This window comes from Leptonychotes weddellii, chromosome 9 (assembly GCF_054177405.1).
Source record: "Leptonychotes weddellii isolate Sample4059 chromosome 9, ASM5417740v2, whole genome shotgun sequence".
NCBI lineage: Eukaryota > Metazoa > Chordata > Mammalia > Carnivora > Phocidae > Leptonychotes > Leptonychotes weddellii.
Genome location: NC_138377.1, coordinates 92,179,095 through 92,201,448, shown reverse-complemented (window position 1 = coordinate 92,201,448; position 22,354 = coordinate 92,179,095). Strand labels below are relative to the sequence as shown.

At 52.2% G+C, this 22,354-nt stretch overlaps 2 protein-coding genes across 2 annotated transcripts in view; one reads left to right on the top strand and one right to left on the bottom strand.

The window, feature by feature from the left end:
- The window catches only part of HERC1 (HECT and RLD domain containing E3 ubiquitin protein ligase family member 1), a 188,953-nt gene extending 177,341 nt beyond the window's left edge, over positions 1 to 11,612 (top strand). The window contains exons 69-76 of the mRNA XM_081831870.1: positions 618 to 787; positions 1,818 to 1,987; positions 2,472 to 2,637; positions 3,461 to 3,537; positions 4,308 to 4,560; positions 5,220 to 5,372; positions 8,057 to 8,362; positions 10,979 to 11,612. Coding sequence (XP_081687996.1) covers positions 618 to 787; positions 1,818 to 1,987; positions 2,472 to 2,637; positions 3,461 to 3,537; positions 4,308 to 4,560; positions 5,220 to 5,372; positions 8,057 to 8,362; positions 10,979 to 11,164 — 1,481 coding nt within the window. The 3' untranslated portion in view covers positions 11,165 to 11,612. The remainder of the gene's footprint in view (positions 1 to 617; positions 788 to 1,817; positions 1,988 to 2,471; positions 2,638 to 3,460; positions 3,538 to 4,307; positions 4,561 to 5,219; positions 5,373 to 8,056; positions 8,363 to 10,978) is intronic.
- A 5,191-nt stretch (positions 11,613 to 16,803) lies between these two features.
- On the bottom strand, positions 16,804 to 22,315 carry FBXL22 (F-box and leucine rich repeat protein 22). Its single transcript, XM_031031546.2, has 2 exons — positions 20,886 to 22,315; positions 16,804 to 17,877 (listed from the first exon to the last, which is right to left on the bottom strand). Exons 1-2 carry the CDS (start codon positions 21,218 to 21,220, stop codon positions 17,541 to 17,543), a joined length of 672 nt encoding a protein of 223 aa, XP_030887406.2. The 5' UTR covers positions 21,221 to 22,315; the 3' UTR covers positions 16,804 to 17,540.
- Positions 22,316 to 22,354: the final 39 nt, after the last annotated feature.

Genomic DNA, 22,354 nt, shown 5'->3' with positions numbered 1-22,354 from the left:
GGGTGGCTCAGTCAGTTAAGCGTCTGCCTTTGGCTCAGGTCATGATCCCAGGGTCCTGGGATCGAGTCCCACATCGGGCTCCCTGCTCCGCGGAAAGCCTGCTTCTCCCTCTCCCACTCCCCCTGCTTGTGTTCCCTCTCTCGCTGTCTGTCAAATAAATAAAAATAAAATCTTAAAAAAAAAAAGAGGGCACCTGGGTGGCTCAGTCGGGTAAGCATCTGCCTTCAGCTCAGGTCATGATCCCAGGGTCCTGGGATCGAGCCCCGCATCGGGCTCTCTGCTCCGCAGGAAGCTTGCTTCCCCCTCTCCCACTCCCCATGCTTGTGTTCCCTCTCTTGCTGTGTCTCTCTCTGTCAAATAAATAAATAAATAAATAAAAATCTTTAAAAAAAAACAACACATATGCATCAAAACATAAAGGTGAATTGATGGAGAGAGGAATTGATAAACGTGATGAAGCAAATAAAGGCAAATACTAATTCTAGAACTTAGGTGGTAGGAGTGGGTGTTCATTGTATACTTAGCTTCTCTGTGTGTTTGAAAATTTTCAAAATACTGAAAATGAAAGCGGTGCATTCTCCTTTACAAGTGTCTCCTTTACAACTGTCTCTGGGCAGGTGTGTCCGTACCTCTGCAGCTGGGCCTGCCCGACGCCGTGCCGCCGCAGTATGGGGCGCTCAGGGAGGTCAGCATCCACACGGCGAGGGCCCGGCTCCGGCTGCTTTACCACTTCTCTGACCTCATGTACTCGTCCTGGAGGCTCCTGAACCTCAGCCCTAACAACCAGGTAACGCGTCGGCTTGGGAAGCACTACCCGTGACGTGCTCACCAGGTCCCAGGAATATTCTTCATGGCTAAAACTTTTTACTCTCAGCTCCCAAGAGGTGTAGAAGAGGCAACAGTTCCATTTCCATTTTACCGCTGGTTTAGGAACAGTCCAGGTACTGGCAACCGTGCTGCTGGACACAGATTAGTCTTCCTTCTATGTTTTGGCCTGTCAAGAGCTCAAGGAAATATGAGTGGCTAAGCGTGCATTTTCTGTAAAGTCCAACATGTGATTTTAAAACTCGAGCACACACAAGCGTTAGCACCACTGTCCCAGTGGCTCCATAGATGAGCCTGACGCGTGCAGAGACGTCCTGATCGCCTCAGAAATGAGCATTCTGGATCCTGTCGGGGAGAGAAAGTAAATTCAGCTGATTTGACTGTCTTTATAGAACAGTCTAGTGATTTAGGAAGAAAGCAAGCTGGCTATGTTTGGTTGTTTGTGTAATGTGTCAGCATGCCTGCCAAAACGTGTATCAGTTTGTAAAACTGTTAGAAATCCTTGGGTAACCAGTCATGGGGTATATGAGAGATTTGACAGATCATTGTTAGAAATAGGTAATCAGCCAGCCAGCAGAATACTGTGCAGCGCTGAACAGAGTGTTAGAAAACTGTTTGCAATTAGCGGGAGAAATGTTTATGATAAAAACTTAAGCGAGAAAAGCAGCAGAAAATCGCGTAAGCAGTGTGTTCTCAACAATGTGAGAAATGTTTGTCTGCACACATGGAAGGGAATGGAGGGAAACAGATGAGAGTGATCATGGAGGTTATGGAGGATTCAGTGTGTGCATGTGTGTGGGTCCTTTTCTGTATTTTCCAAGTTTTAAAAAATAACAATCGTATGTATTATCAGAAAAAAAATATTTTTTAATAGTTACTGCTATCCAGGTTTATGCTTTTAAATCAAAAAGAATTATGTTCTAAAAGTGAGAAGCTGTTTTTTCTAGGAAGCCTTGGATTGTACCATCTCTGATAAGCTCCCTCTCTTACAGAGCAGTACATCCCATTATAATGCCGGCACGTGGGGCATCGTACAGGGGCAGCTTCGGCCTTTATTAGCTCCAAGAGTCTACACCCTCCCGATGGTGCGCTCCATAGGAAAAACCATGGTTCAAGGCAAAAACTATGGACCTCAAATTACTGTAAAGAGGATATCAACCAGGTTAGCATATGTGTGTATGTTCCACTAGCTAGCAAGCACTTTTTTTTTTTTTTTAAGATTTTATTTATTTGACACAGAGAGAAACAGCGAGAGAGGGAACACAAGCAGGGGGAGTGGGAGAGGGAGAAGCAGGCCTCCCGCAGAGCAGGGAGCCCGATGCGGGGCTCGACCCCAGGGCCCTGGGATCATGACCTGAGCCGAAGGCAGACGCTTAACGACTGAGCCACCCAGGCGCCCCTAGCAAGCACTTTTTTAGATGAATGTGATTCCTAACTAATCTCTGTGAGCTTTTGCTTCCTGGGTTGCAAACTAGGAGAGTAACAGTGTTTACCTTAGTACCCAGTGTGGTCACAGTGGGCCTAGCACACTGCCTGGCTGTTGTTAAGCTGGCTTGTTCGCTCACTGATGGGAAGATACCTTCAAGTGATGGTTCGGGGAAGTTAGTGAGAGTTGTATTTCATTCTGTTTTCCTTTTCTTTTGAAGAGGACGGAAGTGTAAGCCCATCTTTGTTCAAATAGCAAGACAAGTAGTTAAACTGAATGCATCAGACCTCCGTCTGCCCTCGCGAGCGTGGAAGGTGAAGCTGGTTGGAGAAGGGGCTGATGACGCTGGGGGAGTGTTTGATGACACTATCACAGAGATGTGCCAGGTATATTCATGCGCTGTCCCCCTGCTGAGTCATCTGTTCAGGTGGTGGCTGTTTTACCATTTCCGGTGACTACTCTGTCTGACATGTTCTTATGAATGTAGCAAGGATGCATTTGTGAGCCTTACATAAAAATCATGCTGTTAATGATTTAGAGGTGAATTATAGCAAGGGCTTGTGACATGACTTGTGAAGATACCTTACTGAGTAAATGTCAGTGCCTGACTCCACCAGTGACTTGCTGTCTGTCCTGCTCTAATAGTGGCAGAGGAAACAATGATGACACATATTTACATTTATGTAACAGACATATCCAGGACCATCCATGTGCTCTGATGAATTCTGGTGCTTTTAGAATGAAGTAGAACTGCCAGGCTCTAGCGGAATTAGAAAAACAAATGCTGAGTTTGGACCAGTTCTTATTTGATACCTAAAGTGGCAACTTTGCTTTCCAGGTCAACTCTGACACTTCCCGCTTTGCCGGTAGCAGGATTTTTCTAATAAATCCTGTGACTAAAATAACTTTTGGCTATTATTTGTTGGGTCTTTTTGAATATCACTATACCCTGCTCACAGATACCCCAACTCCTGCCCTGGATTGACTTTCTTATCTTAGTTCTGCATACTACAGGATGTTTTCTACAAGGGGGACATTTGTAATTTCACTTTAAATTAAAGCCACAAAAATTATAGAGATGGCCAGTTGTCACATAACATCATAAATTCCTCAAAATCATCTCTTTTCAGTATGATCTTTAATGTAACTAGTTTGTTCTCTTGATGCATTTGATTGTCATTTCTCAAAAAACTGTTCTTTCTTTTACAGGAACTTGAAACTGGTATCGTTGACCTTCTTATACCCTCTCCCAATGCTACCGCAGAAGTGGGCTACAACCGGGATAGGTAAGGCAGTCATCACGTGCTTATTGATTATCTACAGTAATAATGGTAGCTCACTTACTGAGCGCTTACTGTGTGCCATGCACTGCTCTAAGGGCTTTACACATATTATCCCATCTAATCCTCATTAGAACCCAAAGGACTGGGGACTCTTATTACTCCCTTTTCACAGATAAGGAAACCGAGGCACTTGCATCATGACTCTATTATGGGACCAACTCAGTGATAATATTGAGGGGTAGGAGAAACCCAGACTTGATAATGAAACCTGACTTATTTATGTTTCTGAAGGCCCTCATGGCCTCCCTGCGAAGAATTTTCTGCATCAAAATTCATCAGTTCATCAAGTCACAGCACTTAGTATTAGCAGGTCTGTGTTATGCCTGTATTTGCCAAACCTTGAATTTTGGATCCTGCTTCATGGAGTTGTAAATGATAAAATGAAATGATTTTAGGAAATAGGGCATCCTGGAGCAGGTAGCTCAGGGACTAATGGACCATGCAGTTGCTCTTTTATGGTTCTTCTGAAAATAATTCAAAATATGGTCCTTGTGCTGTCCACTGGGCCTGTGTGCCTGTTGGGCACTCAGAATGTGGTTAGAGTCACTGAAGAACTCCATTAAATTTTATTTAATTAATTTGAGTAGCCACATCTGGCAAATGACTACCATATTGAACAGCACAGGTCTGGACGAATGCTGTACCTGTCTGATAACTTACTTCCAGTAGAAATGAGGACAGTTTTATTTGAAGTATTTCCTTTAATTTTGTAGGTTCCTTTTTAACCCCTCCGCCTGCCTTGATGAACACTTAATGCAGTTTAAGTTCTTGGGAATTTTAATGGGGGTTGCCATTCGCACAAAGAAGCCTCTGGACCTCCACCTGGCCCCTCTGGTGTGGAAGCAGCTGTGCTGTGTCCCACTCAGCCTGGAAGACCTGGAGGAGGTGGATCTGCTCTATGTGCAGACCCTCAACAGCATTCTTCACATTGAAGACAGTGGGATTACCGAGGAAAGTTTCCATGAGGTAAATCTTGGCCAGTCCATGTTCTGTTGGTATTGACTAGAATTTTTCTGTGGAAAACTCAGATCTGGTCTTCCCCTTGCTGTCTGATTACTGATGGCATGTCCCATTGCTGACTAGCAGCTCAGCCCCAGAGGTTTAAAAAGATGCTCATGGGTAGAATTGGCACCAGCACCCAGCTTCTTCTGCTCCTTCCTCTTCGGTCCACTCTCTGCCTGCTAGAATGGACAAGCAAGGGAACCCAGTTGGAGAGGAGGCCTGGGGTGACCAGAGTTCAGCAAACCTGGTTTGAGGACAAAGAAATTGTTAACTACAGCCAGATGAGTCAGCACATTTCCTTCTGACCAAGTGGCGTGGTTAGCTACCTCGATTCCTCGTTTTTATCGTTAAGATTTATTTATATGAGAGAGGGAGAGAGAGAGCAGGCACGAGTGGGAGGAGTGGAGGGAGAGAATCCCAAGCAGATTCTGTACTGAGTGTGGAGCCTGATGCTGGGCTCGATCCCTTAACCCTGAGATCAGGACCAGAGCTAAAACCAAGAGTCAGATGCTTAACCGGCTGCGCCACCCTATCCCTAAAATTCTTAATGTTGTTACTGTTTTGCTATATTTGTGTGTAACATACTTTTTTTTAGTAAAAAAATTTTTCTTTTTTCTTCTTAGATGATTCCTCTTGATTCTTTTGTTGGCCAGAGCGCTGATGGCAAAATGGTTCCCATAATTCCAGGTGGAAATAGTATCCCACTGACATTTTCCAACAGGAAGGAGTATGTGGAGAGGGCCATTGAATATCGACTTCATGAGATGGACCGACAGGTGAGCTGAAATGTGACATGTATGCGAATGTTTGCAGTTGTCTTCAAACAAGAGCTAACTGGTTACTGCTGAATTTGGGTATATGAACTACCATGTCAGTTAGTTTGTATCTGTCTTTCAGCCCCTGTTCAGAGACTTTTCAGGCCTTACCTCTGGGTTTCCTGTCTCCTTACTCAAGGCCTTAGGACAGCTCTGAATTGGTCACTGGTTGGACTGAGGCCAGGCTCTCAACCAGGCCTTTAGACCCTGCCTTCTCACTCATCCTCCGTTTTGTTTGTCTTCATCTCTTAATGTCCCCAACTCAGGGTCCCCACTCGAGTTGGGTCAGTCAAGGCCCATGCGAATAAACCCCTAAACACTGGTCTTGCAATCCCACATGAGTGCTTCTTTCCCCCTCCTGCTGAAGTCCCTTCAGGACCCAGCTGAAAATACCTCTCCTCCACAGACCAGCTTTCCTCCAGGTTCGTAGCCTGTAGAAATCTTTTTTGTTACTTAGAAATTTCTCAAGATACCACAGTACTTCTTTGTTGTGGTCTAAGAACTAGGTCACAGAGTTTGGATCTTGTTTCTTCAATTATTGCATTATATTATGTATATATATGTGTGTGTGTGTGTGTTTATGTATCTCTTAAATATCCTTGTTCTGTGCTGACATGTAGTAGGCATTTAATAATAAATGATGAGAATGTGATGAGTGACCAAAGAAATGAACATCCCCCCCAAGAAATGAGCATTTTGTCCAAAAATGGTTTTTTGGTTATACAGTCCTTAATAGCCACTTTAGTAATACTTTATATGCAGAATACGCTAGGGTCTTCTTGAGAGCTAGACTGAGGCTCAAAGGCTATGTAGTAATTTGAAGTATAGATATTCTGGGCCTTCCCTCCTGGTTCCTTCTTTGACTCTGGCTTTGGCCCGAGTCCAGTCAGAAAACTGTTATCCCTTAGTGAGGGCAGGTCCTGTGGGCAATGCTGTTTACACAGCCAGGGCTTAGGGTTTGTCTCCAGTTGTTCAGAATTTTAATCCTCAGGGTAAATAACTGACTAAAAATACATTGACTGTCTCCTGCGTGCCAGGTGTGGGGCCAGGCTGCCTCATGTGCAGTTGTTCCTTCAGTTACTCTGTGACGGAAGGATTGCCATCACCATCTCACAGGTGAAAGCACTGAGTCGGAGAAATGACGTGAAGTGCCCGAGGCAAAGCTAGGGTCCCAAACCAGGTTGAACTGTGGGGTCTAGGCTCTTCAGGTCAGATTGGCCCCCCACTCTCTGCCAGCTCAGCTCTGCCGTGGCTTTGTTCCTTTCTCAGGAGTGAGGACTTCTTCCTCTTGGAACCCAGTGTTCTTCCCATAGCTGTCCCCATTTGTTCCCAGCCAGGCAGCTGGCCCCATACCTCAGCCTCATTTTTTTCCAGACAGCTTTTGCTTTGTATTCTGTCAGGCATGACAGCTTGTGCTGGGGTCTTCCCTTTAATGCCCATCCAGACTGCCCTCACGGCCAGTCCTGTTCCCTGGCCCCGGCAGGACACCCTGGTACCAGTCACAGCCCCAGGGCCTTCCCCATGGTGTGGCTCCTGCTTGGGTCTTCGGGCTTTTTCCTTTTTTTTTTTAAAAGATTTTATTGATTTATTTGAGAGAGAGAATGAGAGAGAGAGAGCATGAGAGGGAGGAGGGTCAGAGGGAGAAGCAGACCCCCTGCTGAGCAAGGAGCCCGATATGGGACTCGATCCCGGGACTCCAGGATCATGACCTGAGCCGAAGGCAGTCGCTTAACCAACTGAGCCACCCAGGCGCCCCGGGCTTTTTCCTTTTGCTTTTTATCATTGATGGTTCTGAAGTTGGCCAAGAGCGAAGAAGTATTTATGAGCAAGTCCTGAACAGCAATGAGTCTGTGTGTAGGGTGTGCATTGCTGTGCAACCTTGGGGTGTTTCTGAAGCAGACTGTGGGTAGCCTCTGGCAGCTTCCCCTCAGCACCCCCAGCAGACCTGTTCTCAGCACTGGGTTAGAAGGACGCAGCACGTCACAGCTACTTACATGGAAAATTCTCATCGTAGTCGTGTGAGCAGCAGGTACTTGCCTCGTTTCTCAGATGAGAAAATTAAAGTAAAAGAAGAGGTGGAGCTGGGATTCAGATCCCAAGTGTCCCCATTAAATGCTCTGTCCTTCCTACTGCCTTCCTACAGGAGGCCTTGCTAGTTTTACTTTCTTCTTTGTACTTTTCTAACTTTTTTTTTTTACAATGAGCACAAATAAGTTTTACCAAAAGGATATAACTCTTTTCAAAAGAAAAATATGAATGACAAAAACAGTAGAAGCTAGACACGTCCTCTAGGGGCTTCTTACCCTGCCGACGAGCCCGAGTAGCCCACAGAGCCCAGTGTGACAGTGCGCAGCCACACGTGCTTAGGGATATGAGTGAGTGTGGGTGACACCGGGGGGTGGGGGGTGGGCTGAGTTTTGTGGGGGCAGAGGTCAGGCTTCTCAATTGACTTGACCTGGGACCGGAAGGAGTGTACAAGTCCCACAGGCAGGGAGAAGCTCGGACAAAGGGTCAGCGGCCAGGGGAGTGGGCCATGTGCGCTTGGAGTTCTGGGGGACAAGTAGAGGGTTTGGGGACCGGATGAGCAGGTGGGAGGCGCCCAGTCTGCAGACACGTGTCTGATGCGCGACCTCTCCCGGGAGCAGGTAGCTGCCGTCCGAGAAGGGATGTCCTGGATCGTTCCTGTGCCACTGCTGTCGCTCCTGACGGCCAAGCAGCTGGAGCAGATGGTGTGTGGGATGCCCGAGATCTCCGTGGAAGTCCTGAAGAAAGTGGTGCGGTACCGGGAGGTTGATGAGCAGCACCAGCTGGTACAGTGGTTCTGGCACACGCTGGAGGAGTTCTCCAATGAGGAGCGCGTGCTTTTCATGAGGTTTGTGTCTGGAAGATCTCGACTCCCGGCCAACACTGCTGACATTTCTCAGAGATTTCAAATCATGAAGGTTGATAGGGTAAGTAAGCTACTCGGCCTTCCTCGTCATGTCTGCCCCGCTGCTTCCTGGCCGCTTGCCTGTTGGGAAAGCCACACTGTGACCCTCGAGTGGGCCTGCCAGTTCAGGCTTAATGTTTGGGATTTCCAGACCTAAAAAAAATCAAGCAGAAAAACTTGTTCAGAAACCTAACTTGAGTGAAAAAAAGCCCTAACTGGATGTAGAAAGCACACTGCAACCAGCAACCTTTGATAAATCCCCCAGTACCTTCCTGAGTGAAAGCTCAGCTTGGCAGAGGGCTCGTCATGCTGCCTCTGCCTCTTATTTCCTGTGCCTTTTCGTCGTGTGACTTGTGCACTGGGACGTGGTCTTGTGTGTTTTCACGAAGATACTGACTGTCCCCTGGTGCGTGTGCCCCGCGGCCGCTCGTGCCGTGTGTGTCGTGGAGCAGGCAGGCCGCCTCTCTGCGGCCTGGTAGGTGAAAAGGCCCAGCTGCAGAGCCCCAGCGCAGCTGCCGTGGTGCCGGACGGCCGAGGAAGAAAAGGGCTTAGAAGCTGCAGCGCACACTGCTGCCGGACACCTCTTTCTCATGCACCCATCTGACCACGTTACTCTCCTTTCAGACTGGGAGGGGCCCCCTGTGTTGACTCCAGAATGAGTGCTGACTGCTTCAGTGGCCTTAAATATCTCCAGTCTGGTCTCTGCCCCAGCTTTCCGATGGCCCCTCTTAACACATACTGTGTTCTGGCCAGAGCAGACCGCTTGCCTCTTTTTCCCCAACACACCATGCTGTTTCTAAACTTCTGTGCCTTTGTGTAGGCTGGTCCCTCTGCTTTAGTAAGTTCTCCTTCACACCCCTTTTCATCTATGCCTGGCAAGTACTTACTCATCCTTTAGGCCCAACACCAGTGTCATCTCCTCCAGGAAGCCCTCTTGGATGCTTTCCTGCTGCCCCTGACCATTCCCGAGGGCAGACTTAGATCTCCTTCTGTCCACCTCCAGGACACTTGGTACATTCCTTGAACCCAGCGTTAAGTTAGAAGTGTTTGTGTTCTCCTTCTCTCTTTCCTTCCCCAACCGCCCAAGAGCTGGGAAGTCCTCCGAGCAGGGCCTGTGGTGTTTATTCTAGAAACGGTAAGGAAAGTAGGGCCTCTTCACACAAGGACTCTTCCTGCCAGTCTCAGCATCTGCGTTTCTGGTGTTTTTCCAGTAACTATTCCTGGAGGTTGCTGTAGCCAGAGCCATCCCTCCCCCGCTGCCTCCTGAAGCTGCCCGCCTGGGCTCTACTCCTGGGCTAGGCTTGCTGGAGAGGCCACGCACAGGAAGGGCTATGAAAAGAGCCTTTCCATAAATTTTCTACATGACTTGCCAGAAACTATAAGTTGTAAATCTGTTTTGTTGCTTCAGAGAGAGGTGGGTGGAGGCAACAGTTTGATTCTATTCAGCTCTGGAAAAAACCCTTGCCTTCTGTCTGTCCCAGGCTACCCCTGCCATCCCAGGAGTTAATCCACCACTAATCCCCTGCCGGAGGCTTTTGAGCCTCAGAAAACTGACCACGGTGGGTCCCTCCTGTGTGACTTTTAGACCCTTGCTCTACCTTCCAAATCAGAGGCACCTGTTGACATGGCCCTTCAGTGTCTTTGCTAGTTGTGCTGTTCCCACATTTGAGTTTTCCGTGTCCTCACTGGCTCGAGCCCTGTTAGGCTTCTAGGCCCTCCAGGCCCTCCTGCTCCCACCTCTTTGAAATGGCACTCGCCAGGTGTAGGGCTCCGAGGAGGAGGGGGAGGGTTTCAGGGAGTTGAGCAAGAAAGAAAGGGCAAGTCCCTTTATTTTAAAATGTAAAAACGTACTATCGTTACTGTCATTACAGAGAGTGTGGAAGACGGCGCCGTTTGCAGGGAGGGCCAGGGAACATACGCCCCCCGCTGCCGTAGCAGCCCCCCCACCTCCCACCTCCGTGGCATGCCTGTGGTGTTTGTGTGCTGTGTTTGGCTCAGTCTGTCCTGAGCACTTTTCTGCTGCCAGCCATCATGATTATCATTTTAAGTGACTGTGTCACTGTCCATTTAATGGACGGACTAGGATTTAGTTCACTGCTCCTTCCTCATGTGAGCTGTGTGCCGGCAGCCACGGCAGCCGAGGCAGCAGAAGGTCCGTGGGGAGGGACGCGAGGAGGGACGGGGAAGGGTGGAGGCGTGCGGGGGCCCCGTCCCAGGTGTTCTTTCCGTTTCGCCGGCTCTTGGGGGCTCCGTGCCCCAGCTCCGGGTCTGCACCCTCCCGGTGGAAGGGAGCGGGCTCTGTTGGCGGCCCCTCCGTGGCAGGCCGGGTGCAAAGCCTGTTCTCCCACGTAGTCCTGCCGGGCAGAACTTGCTCGCGCTTTGCACACCGGGCCAAGGTGGGCGGTGAGGAGAGCAAGGAAGCATATTTGCCAGAAGACCCCAGAGCCCACGTTCCTTCCACCACAGCCCGGGGTCTCCTTCCCCTCGAGTCGGCCCTGCACTCCCGTCTGTGGAGCCCATCTGGAAGGCTGGGAGAAGTGCTTTCCTGATTTGGGGGGGGGTGGTACCGGGTTCCCTGCCCCGCCCCCCCGGGACATCCCGATGCTGCAGTCACAGCTCCGGGTCTCTCTCTCCACAGCCTTACGACAGTCTGCCTACCTCACAGACCTGCTTCTTCCAGCTGCGGCTGCCCCCGTACTCAAGCCAGCTGGTCATGGCCGAGCGCCTGCGCTACGCCATCAACAACTGTCGCTCCATCGACATGGACAACTACATGCTCTCGCGGAACGTGGACAACGCCGAGGGCTCGGACACCGACTACTGACCGTGCGCGGGGCCGCCGCCCCTTTTCTCAGTAACGCTCACTTCCAATTTCATGTGGACACACTTTGATGGTAACTACATAGATGTTTAGGAACATAAACCGACATTATAAACAGTGGCCACATTTAGTTACTCTAAATGTAACAAAGAAATTAGATGTTTTTATTTTTCTGTGATTGTACAAAAAAAAAGACGAAGTGCTCTCAGTCAGGTTTTTCCCTCCACATTTTTGGTCACTTTTGATAAGTTTGCATGGAACCATTTTGGTGCATTTTTAGTTGGGAATGGTACATTTTTGTAAATCCACCCAGTGAACATGAAATTGTACATTGTGTATAATTGTTCATTAGAAAGGACAGTTTTACATGAATATTCATATATTTATTTTGTTTTAATTTGAATTGCCTGTGCAGGGTTCCTTATGCAGAGAAATAAAGCCAATTCAGGAACCAGAGCGTGGGCTGCTTTTGTTACCTCCAGCGGAGCTTCTGACTGAGAAAGAATGAGCTTTCGGGCTAGTCTCACTCTGACGGCGTTTTGACGCATCAGAAACACTCCTTCACACTGAGAGTGAGCTTTGTGTGGAGGTGACAGAGCAGCTCCAGAGAGCGGGAAGCCCCTCCTTTCATTTATTCTGTCATCCTGGGTGTCCTACACTTCGTTCCCTCACCCCAAGGCCCTTGCATCAGCCCCGTGGCCCATCCCCTCAGCAGCCCCCTTCCTCCTCCTCTGCAGCTGGGTTTTGAGTGTAACCTGCTAATAAGAGCCTGTCCTGAGTAGCCCCGGGAGACCTAGTGCGGGGCGCAGCTCCACCAGGCAAGGAGGAAGCTTCCCAGAGGAGCATGATTCCAGTGCTGCCTGTGGGGAACCAGCGGCGGGCGTAAAGAGCAGGGAGGTCGACGGTGGCGTGTCTCTGCGGGAAGGGCGTGGGATGCAGCAGGGGCCGCCGTTGCTGGGAGGCACTCAGCGTGCACGAGCGAGTGAGTGTGCGAAGTAATATGAGAACCAATGAGTGGCTTTCGTATCCTTGAATGGTGGATGGTGGAGAGTTGTTCAGGGGGCCGGGAGAGGGGTCCCACTCTTGGTGCTTGAACCCAGCCCTTGAGGGCCCTGGGCAATGTGCTCGTTTGTCCAGGCGTGTCAGAGTGAGTGTGTGGTTCTGGAAGAAAGGGCCATGGTGAGAGCAGCTGTGAAGGCTCTGGCTGCTGGGAGTGCGAACAGGAAGAGGGCAAGGCCTTTGGGTGGTGTGTCTTCGTCGACAGCCAGTTCTGGCCACAGCTGCTTGCCGTGTACTTCAGGGACTGGGTCACGCTGACAGCCTGCTCAAGTGAGGTGCCAGATGGGGAGCTTTGCAGGCAGTCGTTTTTCACAAGGAAGATAGAAAATACGTGTTTTCAAAGAGAAATTGGAAGACAGATACGGTTTGTGGTACATAGATCTTTCCCAGTGAGAATGCCTATTATTACTTGGAAAGAGGCTTAGTTTTATTGAAAAGAGGCTTCAACTGGAATTGGGTCTCAGAGGGAGAGACAACAGCTTCTGGGAAGCCACAGGGGTTCTGGGCAAAGAGGAACCTTCAATACTTGATGTGAGAGCTCAGTCAGTAGGAGCGGTGAGGGGCTCTGGGCTCGAGGCACTCACTCTGGGGTGGGAAGGCACACTGCCCAGGCCTCTGGGCCGGAAGGGACCTAAGAGGAGGGAGGCCTCTGTGTGCTGCTGAGATCCTGGACAATGCCAAGCGAGGGCTCTCTTAGAGCCTTCTGGGCTGGTTCTTGGTAACTAGTGGCTTTTCCTTCTTGCTGGGCTGGGCTGAAGGTGTGCTGAGCTAAAGGATACATCTGCAGTCTCAGAATTTATTTTAAGTTTTTATTTATTTATTTGAGAGAAAGAGAGAGAGAGCATAGCCAGGGGGAGAGGGAGATGGAGAAGGAGGCTCCCCATGAGCAAGGAGCCAGATGTGGGGCTCGAGCCCAGGACCCTGGGATCATGACCTGAGCCGAGGGCAGATGTTTAACCGACTGAGCCACCCAGGCGCCCCTCAGAAATTACTTTAAATAAAAATAATGCCTCAACCTTTGAGAGGCTCTGGCCTCTGCTGCCATATTTGGCTCTGCACTGAGGGGCAAAGGTACCCCCCGCCTTTAAGATGTAGGATTTCCCAGGGGCAGCTTTGTTCTGGGCCTCCCCACTTTGTGGCCTTTGCCCAGCACAGCTAGTCAGATGAAACCTATATCTGGTGAACTTGGTTTCTAGCAAAAAGCAAGCCTTAGGCGTGGACCCTAGAGCTGGAGGAATCCTAGAGCTAGGGTATCAGGTGACCTCTCTTAAAGACCACGAAGCTGAGGTCGGGAGAGGGAAGGTGCTGGATTGCAGGTGTGTACAGGCTAGAGCTGGGAGCCCTGGCTTCCTGTCAGCACACCTGCTGACGATGGTGGACCCGAGGGAGCTGAGTCCCCTCCAGATACTCAGCCTGTGCAGAAGCGGGCCAGCGTGTCCCTGTAAGACAAGCCTCACAGCCCCGCGTGCCCCCAACAGGCTCCGCCTCCCAAGGAGTGACCCGAGCCCCTGACCTGGGAGCATGTGGCTCCGGTCTCTGCTGGTACTGAGCTTCCTGCGCAGGCTCACCAGCACGATGGGTGACCGACGCCAGCCTCCCACCAGGGAGCACCGTCCTGCCCCGGGGCTGAGGTTCTGCACCCTCCCCCTAGCTTTTCCTCTCTGTGGCCATTGGCTGCCTTGGCCAAAACTGAGAGCGAATCGAGCATTCAGGAGCTAGGGAAAGTTTGTAGACTGTTCTAATAGAGGCCGTGAGGACATAGGTAATCGCCACGCCATTTTCAAGTGGCTTTGGAACACGGGCTCCCATCTCCCCCTGGCTTCCCTGGGCTTGCCTTGGGCTTTCCGACTCTGCCTTTGCCGAACTGTGCCTGCCGGAAGGAGCACCCCACCCACAGTTAGACCCTGTGGGAGCTGGGGTCAGTCCTCCGTCGGGTGTTCCTGGATCACCCCCTTACGGACCCAGCGTGCTTCTTCCCGGTACCCAGGCCTCGTGGGTTCTGCCAGGCACTTGGCTTTTCTAGGCTGCCACGAATGTGAAGACACCTTCCAGACACGGTACACTGAGGCATTATCTCATCGGGGTGTCACAGAGAAGGTACTGGCCCTATTTTAGAGCTAAACTAAGGCTCCAAGAGGTCATAACCTGTCAGAAGTGATGCATGGCAACGCTGCAGAGCACTCGAGGCCCCCCGCAATCCCAGATGAATGAGTCTGTGGATGCCCCTTGTTCTCTGCGGATCTGAGAGAAGCCGTCGAGCGCGGTTTCTGGTGAAGCCAGGCACTGTGTTCTGTCCAGGGCTCTGCTCAGTGCCCAGTGATGTGAACAGCACCTGTTAGAAGGCGGAGTGGAGAGCCCTGGGTCTCATCAGGGCCTGCCTTCCCCGTGTACCTCGGATGGCCCTTGGTTCAGGGACCCAAAGCGCCCCAGAGGGGGCGGGGCCCAATTCAAGCTCTAGAAACAGTGTTGGACGCGGCTGTCAGCGCGGCTTTAGGTCTGTGATCGCTAGAGCCTCGGTATGTGGAGGGTTACTGGGCACCAGAGGCTTCGCCAGGGAAGTTAGCCCTCGTTTATAAAAGAGCTTCGCATGGGCGGTGCGCCTGGGTGGCTCAGTCATTAAGCGTCTGCCTTTGGCTCAGGTCATGATCTCAGGGTCCTGGGATCGAGCCCCGCATCGGGCTCCCTGCTCCGCGGGAAGCCTGCTTCTCCCTCTCCCACTCCCCCTGCTTGTGTTCCCTCTCTCACTGTGTCTCTCTCTGTCAAATAATAAATAAAATCTTTTAAAAAAAAGAAAAAGCTTCCATGGGGAAAAGGAAAGGGGCCTCAGGTTACCCTATTTGAGCTGAACTTGCAGTGACTTCGGCTTTACGAACATGTGTTAATCCTTACTAGAACCCTGCAAGCAAGATTCTCCAGCAATCCCAATACACAGATTTAAAAGCTGAGGTTTGGAGAGGGGTGACTGGCTCTCAGTCAGAGGAGAGACAGAAACTAGAACTCTCTTGTCCCCCACACTAAACCATCAGCTCAGGGCAAACAGGACCTGCTGGCAATTCAGGCTTATCAGAAATAATGAAAGCAAAGCCCTGGGGTTTAAGTGGTGCTGGTTTTTTTTTTTAAGATTTTATTTATTTATTTGACAGAGAGAGACAGCGAGAGAGGGAACACAAGCAGGGGGAGTGGGAGAGGGAGAAGCAGGCTTGCCGAGGAGCAGGGAGCCCGATGCGGGGCTCGATCCCAGGACCCCGGGATCATGACCTGAGCCGAAGGCAGACGCTTAACGACTGAGCCACCCAGGCGTCCCTAAGTGGTGCTGTTTTAAATAAACATTTTTCCCCTGGAAGCCTAAGCGTTTTTTTCAACACCGTTTGCAGTAGTGGGAAAATAAAATCCCCGCAAGGCCTCTTTCCAGAGTCCAGAGCTATGGGGGGTAAACTGGAAAATCACCCAGAGGAACCTCCCGTTCCCCTGCAGCTGACAGCCTGAGGGGGCTGGCTCTCCCCCCACACAGGGGTGAGGGATTGTGCCAGGCCGGGCCTCAGTGCCAACACCCACCTGCTTCTGGGCCCAGCGCTGGCCCAACAAGGGGCCGGGGACAGCAAGTGAGGCCTCCAGCAGGCCCTGGAGGGGTTGGGATGGGGTGGGTTGCTGCTTGCCCCACCCCAGGTTCTGCCTGGAGAAATTTCAGCCCCTCCGGCCCTCACCTGGCGATCATCTCTGGCTTGGGACCCTGGCTCCTGCTGGGGGTAGGTTGGCGTGGGGGCGCTCCAGCTCCCGTTTCATGCTCAGAGTAACCTGTGAGGCCTCTACAGCCACCCACATCCCTAGTTCTCTGATCTTTCCTGCTCCCCTTTCCCCCTTACTCACTCTGCTCCCGCCACACTGCTCTCCTGGCCCCCAGCTCGCAGGCCAGGCCCCTGCTCTGCAGCCCTTGCACGAGCTATCATTCCCTGCGCGTGCACTATTTTCCTGCCAGATGCCGCTCGGCTCCCTGCCTCACTTCACGTGGCGAGGCTCACACTGGTCAACCCTTTTTACGTCGCTTTCCCCCTCCCCAAGCCTTCCCCAGCAATTGCCAGTTATCCCTTACCTGGTGCTCCCCATCCCCCGCCCCCACCGTAGCCTTATTAGCTTCTTAGATACCAAGTATTTACTGTCTCTTCTCCTACTAGAGAAAAAATTGTAATTTCTCTTTTTTCCTTGCCGGTTCCCCAATATTGGGCAGCAGGTGAGTAGGGGTCCAGATCCGCTTTCTCAGACAAGAAACACCTGGCCTCAGGTGACTTAAGGGCCCAGGTCCCAGCTGGTGCTGGGCGGAGCTGGGGCGTGAGCATGGCCCACCAGCCTGCTGTGCTCCCTGCCTTCCCCTCTTACCCAAGTTTTCACCGTGTACCTGGGACCAGGAGGCTGCTGCGGGGCCGGGAGCCTATACTTTGGCGGCTAAAGGTGGGACATCAGTGACTAAAGCTCTGAAACTGAAGTCCAGGTGTGTGCCCACGTTGAGCAAATCCAGCAGGTAAAAATTTAACTTTGTATGCGCCTCTAGTGGTTTCATTATCAAAGGACTTAACCAGGGCTGCTGCTTTTGTTTTCAAGTCTTTACTTAGGGTTTTCCAGATGCTTTCTTCTTTGTGATACGAGAACGGTATAAAATTAGGGTAACTATGTGGTTTATGTTCAGAATCATATCGACCAGCGAATTTTCTAGAATCGTGTGTGTGGGCAGGCCCGAGGGCCGAGCGAAGGCGCGGACGGCAGGGGTGGCGGGCTTGGGGGGGCTCTCTCCGGCTGTGAGCCCCGGCTTTCCCCCTCCTCCCGCCCACTGGTGCAGCGGGCGGCTACGCTCCCGGGCAGCCTGGGCCACGCACGGCGGCGGGGTGAGCTTGCGGCGCCCGTTCGGCCGCCCGGGTCGTCCCGCCCCGTCCCCACGGCGCCTGCGCCCGCGCTCTACCGGGTGGCCACGCCTGCCCATGGGGGTTATTTCGGCCCCCGATGGCGGTCGCAGTCCCAGGGGATGGTGTGGGCCCCTCCCCTGCTGCGGACAGCGAGTGGCGGAGGACCCAGGGCGGAAAGGCGTCGGGTTAGATGCTGGTGTTTAGTGAGGGCTAGCCGAGTGTTTTCCCAGCATCCGGCTAATCTCGCACTCCGGTGCGTAAAACCGTAATGTGAGGTAGGCATTAGTGTCCCCGTTTTGCAGACAAGGACACTGAGGTTCAGAGATGTGGCGACAGTCTGGGAGGTGGAGGGGCTGGGGTTGGAAGCCAGGTCGCTCTTTCCGCCCGGGGCCCTTGGCTGGGTGTCGTGCCCCGGCGTGGTCGGCCTAGCGCGGCAGCAGCTTGCGAGCGGCCGTGCCGGGCGCGCTCGGTAGCTGGTCCGGGATCATGGCTGCGCTGTGCTCGGCCCGCAGCGCCAGGCGCGGGCACGCGGCGCGCAGGCGGCGCAGGCCGGCCGCGCTCACGTTGCGGCAGAAGTCCACGTGCAGCGTCTGCAGCGCGCGCCCGTGCGCCGCCACGGCAGCCAGCGTGCGGTTGGTGACGCGCGCGCAGTTCTCCAGGCGCAGCGCGCGCAGGCGCGGGCAGCAGCGCAGCAGGCACGCCAGGCAGTCGTCGGTGACGTGGCCGCAGCCTGAAAGCGTGACGGACGCCAGGTTGGGGCACCTGCGGAGAGATCGCGGTGGCCCCAGGTCGGGGCCCACGGCGGGTACGGTTGGCGCCCGCCCCGCGCCCCGCCCCTCCCTGGAGCAGCCCCCGGCCCGGTAGCTCCCTGACCGCCCTGGGACTCACGGCATGACTCCGTGTATTGTGGGCAAGGAAGTGAACCGGGCTCAGCCCGTTTAAGGAACTGGCCTGCGATGCCGCGGCCTGGATCAGAACCAGGGTTTCTGTCCCCTTTCCCCTACTCTTTCTGTCTCTGCGCTCCACCAGACCTTAATCTGCGTGGGCTCTTAGCTTCCTGAGCCGCCGCTGGTCCTACTGTGGGCAGGGGGGGATGCAGGGTCCAGGAGGACAACTCTAGGTGTTTTTGGTTCTCTCCAGGCCTGTTGCTTTGTGGGGTGAGGGTGCGGGAAAAGATGCATGGTGACCACTCCAGTCTGGCTTCAAGCTGAGGCCCTGATGCTCCTGGCAGGACGGTCAGTCAGGTGGGAGCAAGGGTTTCCTATGGGGTGGCTTAGGGACAGGCACTGTTGAACCCTTGAGGCTGGGGTCGGGGCATAGCTCAGAGTATGCCTGGCTCTGGGTTCTAGACCCCTGGTTTGTGCTCAGTAAACTGGGACAGTTCTTGCATGCCCACTGGGATGCCAGCCTGGAAGAGGTCTAGAACCGGGTCTGAGGTGTACAGTCAGGGCCACTCATACCAAAAGTTTGGAGGCTCCTCTGCCCCAACCTTACCAGCATTTGCTGGAGAAAAAGATCTTGAGCAAAGTTAGATTTGGCTTATTTCCATGTGACCTTGGCTGAGTCACTCACTTGAGCTTCAGTTTCTCTCTGTGTGTATGGGTGCACAGCAGGGAGGGAATAATGCCTACCAGTTGGCTTGTAGTGAAGATCAAGATTTGGGGTGTAAATGGCCCTGCACAGGGCCTTCTACAGGCAATTGTAACTCAGTTTTCCTGGGAGCACACGGGATCAGACTGCTTGCAGTCAAGAAGGACCTGTCTTGTGGGCAGGGGTCTTGGCTCCCAGTAGCCAGAGGAAGCTGGGGTCTTGACGGGGGCTTTCCCTTTCCCCATCAGCTTTCCCCTTAACCCCTTCACTGCACTGCCTGGGCTAGCCCGGCTCCCTCGTGCCTGGGGAAGGGGCACATTTCACACACTGAGCCCATTCCATCTTCCCAAGTCCCAAGTTCATATGGCTTCTTCAGTCTTCATATCAAACCCTCTGCACCCTGTTTTGTGAATAAGGAAACTGGCCCAGAGGGCTCAGGTAATTTGCCTGTGACTTATTTGCTCTCTGACCCAGGACAAATGTCTGAACTGTGCTAGTCCTCATTTGACAAGTGGGAGAAATTGTTAGCTCTAGGGTGATGATGACGATTAGGTGTTTAAGCCCCAAAGGTGTTGAGTGGTCCCTTTTGTTCTAAGAACCTTTAGCATAATCCTGATGTAGGAACAAACCAGAGAAAGAGCTGACTCCTTCCCCGCCATCCTCAGCTGTCTCTCGCTGCCAAGAGCGGATCGCTGAAGAACCAGATCTCATGGGTGTTCTCAGTACCTACTGTGTCATTTAATCCTCTTAGCCTGTGAGATGGGTGATTTATCCCATTTTACAGATAAAGAAATTAGGTTGGATTTAAATAACTGGTCTGGGATCCCATGGTTGGACAGTAGCAGACCTGGGAGACTCAGCACAGAACCCTTACCGCCAAGCCCTTTGTTCTTTTTGTGACACTGGGGCCCCTTGCTGCACCCAGATGCTGACATGAGAGGGCCACTCCACACTTGCTGATGTGGGAAATTAAATTCTCTTGTGGCAGGAATGGAACAACTTCAGAGCAGGCCTGCCCCTCCCACATACATCACTCCAGTCTGATTTCTGTGCCTTGTTAAACCCACCAAAATGGCCTCATCCCTGCAGGGCTCAACCAAGTCCATCTTGTTTTCTTCTGACTGCCTTTAAAAAAAAAAAAAAGGCAAGGCGGGGCCACCACTCTGTTTCCTTCCATGCTGGTCACAGGGCCGGCAAACAGCAGCTGTTAAACCTGGGTGGCAGCAAACTGGCTGAGCCTAGTTTGTTAGTAACCAAGAGGTGCTTTTCCTCAAAGGCAGGACGGGACCGGTCAGTTGAGGCTCAGCGAGAGGCTGGCAGCAGAAGTCTGCTTGCATGGGCTGCCCTAGGCAGGAGGCTGGGACCATGGGGGGGCGCCTGTGGCTTAGCCTCTACGCGGCATAGAGTTGACCGATCAAATACAGGATGTATTTGGGACGTACTTGCGCCAAAAAATTATTTTGTCTATTCAAAATTCCAATTTAACTGGATGTCTTGAATTTTTATTTTCTAAAATCTGGCAATCCTAGACTGTAGATCACATGACCTCTCAAAACTTTGATTTGCTCGTCTGAAAAATTCGGCTAAAACACCCTCCCTTAGGGGTACAGTGAGATAAGTAATATTCTAATGAGGAAACCATTCTTCAATATCACCACCCCTCCTCCTGTAGTCTGGCTTGGTTCAGCTAACCCAGAGCACCCTAGCTGTCCTTCCTTAGCTGCGTTCCACAGGCCCTGGAGTTTGTTTGCTAGGGGGAGAGCGGAGGGGTAAGCTGATGGCTGAATCTAGGAACCTTTCCCAGGGCCTGACCTTGAAAATCCAGGCCCAGCCAGACCGCCTTGACGGCTGCTAGGGAGGACAGCTGCCCGAAGGACAGCGACAGCTGAAGCCCAGTCTTCCTGTTCGCAGCAGCAGCAGCTCCAGGGCCTGGGAGGCTAAGAGGAGGAAGATCCCCCCCACACACACCCCCACTCCCATGACTGTATGCCTTCTCTAGGGACTGTGCTGTGGTCAGGCCTGGATGGTCTGCCTTGGGCCTAGTTTGAGGCTCCCCAAGATGGAGGCATCTTGGTCTTGTAATTTGCTCTTCCCCAACCCCCCTCCAAGCCTCCTAGGGCTCTGGGAGCCAGACACGCCCCCCACCCCCCGCAAAGCTCGTGGCTCAGGAGGTGGCCTACCTGTCGCACACCTGGAGGAGGAAATCATTGACCAGCCTCTCGTGGCGGCTGCAGATGCTCCTCTGGAAGGCGCTCTTGAGCCAGTCCTCAATGCTGCACACCTGCACGCGGCTGGAGTACCAGCAGATGGAGAGGCTCCTGAGGGCCGGGCTCAGGAGGAAGTTGTCCTTCTTGAGCTCTAGGAGGGATCGAAAGTGCAGCAGGGGCCAGAGTGCGGGGTCCTCAAACACGTCCTGGAGCTGGGGGCAGGTCCTGGCCAGGTTCTTCCTGCTGTCCTTGTCCAGGAAGGAGAAGAGGTGCAGCAGGCACTCCCGGTTGAGCTGGGTGATGTGCATGGTGTGCACCCGGGGACCTGACCTTCCTCCTCCTCCTCCTCCTCCTCCTCCTCCTCCTCCTCCCCGGCTCTGGGCTGGTGGACATATATGGTTGAGGAATGGTGTTTATTTTTGGCTAACAACTGGTGCTGAAGCTCTGAGAACAGGGCGGGGGGAGCCAGGATCCAGACATACGTGCGGCAGTCTGTGGTTCGGCTCAAGTTCAGAGAAATTGAAAATCCTGGCAGAAAAGCAGCCTATTGAAGTTAAATAGCTTCCTTAAAAGGGATTTCTTTCCCTTTTTAGCTGACCGTGGTGCTTAGCAGAGAGCTCTCTTGGCTTTTCCCAAGGCATTTTCATTGGAGGTGGCCGGCTAGACCACCTGTCTGGGCCTGCAGTCTGCTCGCTGAGAGGGACCCTGGTTATAAATTGGATCTGTTTCCATTCTCGAATATGTATGTGTGAGTCTTCTGCTCCACTCCTAATAGGAGTTGTTGTTTATAAAGAGCGAAGGGTGACAGTTTTGTGTTCAAAGCTGTAAGCTGAAGCCGGGGTAAGGCCCCTTTCCCTGTGATCTTCACTCAGTGGTGATGGTTTGCGTGCTTGGCCCAACTACCTTCAGACCCTGCTGCCCTGTGCCAGGCAAAGGGATTTCCTCGGCCTCCCAGCTGGCTCTGTTTTTACCGAGTTGTTGCATAAAGATTTATCTTAAGTAGCTTAGCTCTCCAAGGTTCTTCTGTGTGTATGTGCGTAACATGTTAAGCTTAAGTTTACTTGGCTTTACATCTTAACATTTTCCCAATTACGTGCCCTGTTGTATCTCGTTTGTATTTCCCAAAATGTCAGGATGGATGAGGGAGCTCTTAGTACAAAACTGCTTGAAACAGTTTTAGGTTAAAGTGTTTGAGTCTCAGCTTGCCCTTTAAGCCAGCCAGACACCACCGTCTTTGTGAAAGCCTTCGGTCTGCTCACTGGGAGGGATCGTAGCCTAGGCAGGCTGCCTGGAGGTCTTATCTCTTTTAAGTTCTCCTTTCCTGAAGTAACTGAGATTTCTCACCTCGTGGATCGTTTTTCTAACCCTGCGTCCCTCCCAGGCCCACCCCAGATCCTACTGTGATTGTGCTGCTGTGAATTGGCAGCTGTGTGTGCTGGTTC

Coding starts and splice junctions, on each gene's coding strand:
- FBXL22 (XM_031031546.2), bottom strand. CDS start 21,220: ATGCACATCACCCAGCTCAACCGGGAGTGCCTGCTGCACCTCTTCTCC. Junction 17,878..20,885: donor CTCCTCCAGGTGTGCGACAG/GTAGGCCACCTC, acceptor ATCTCTCCGCAG/GTGCCCCAACCTGGCGTCCG.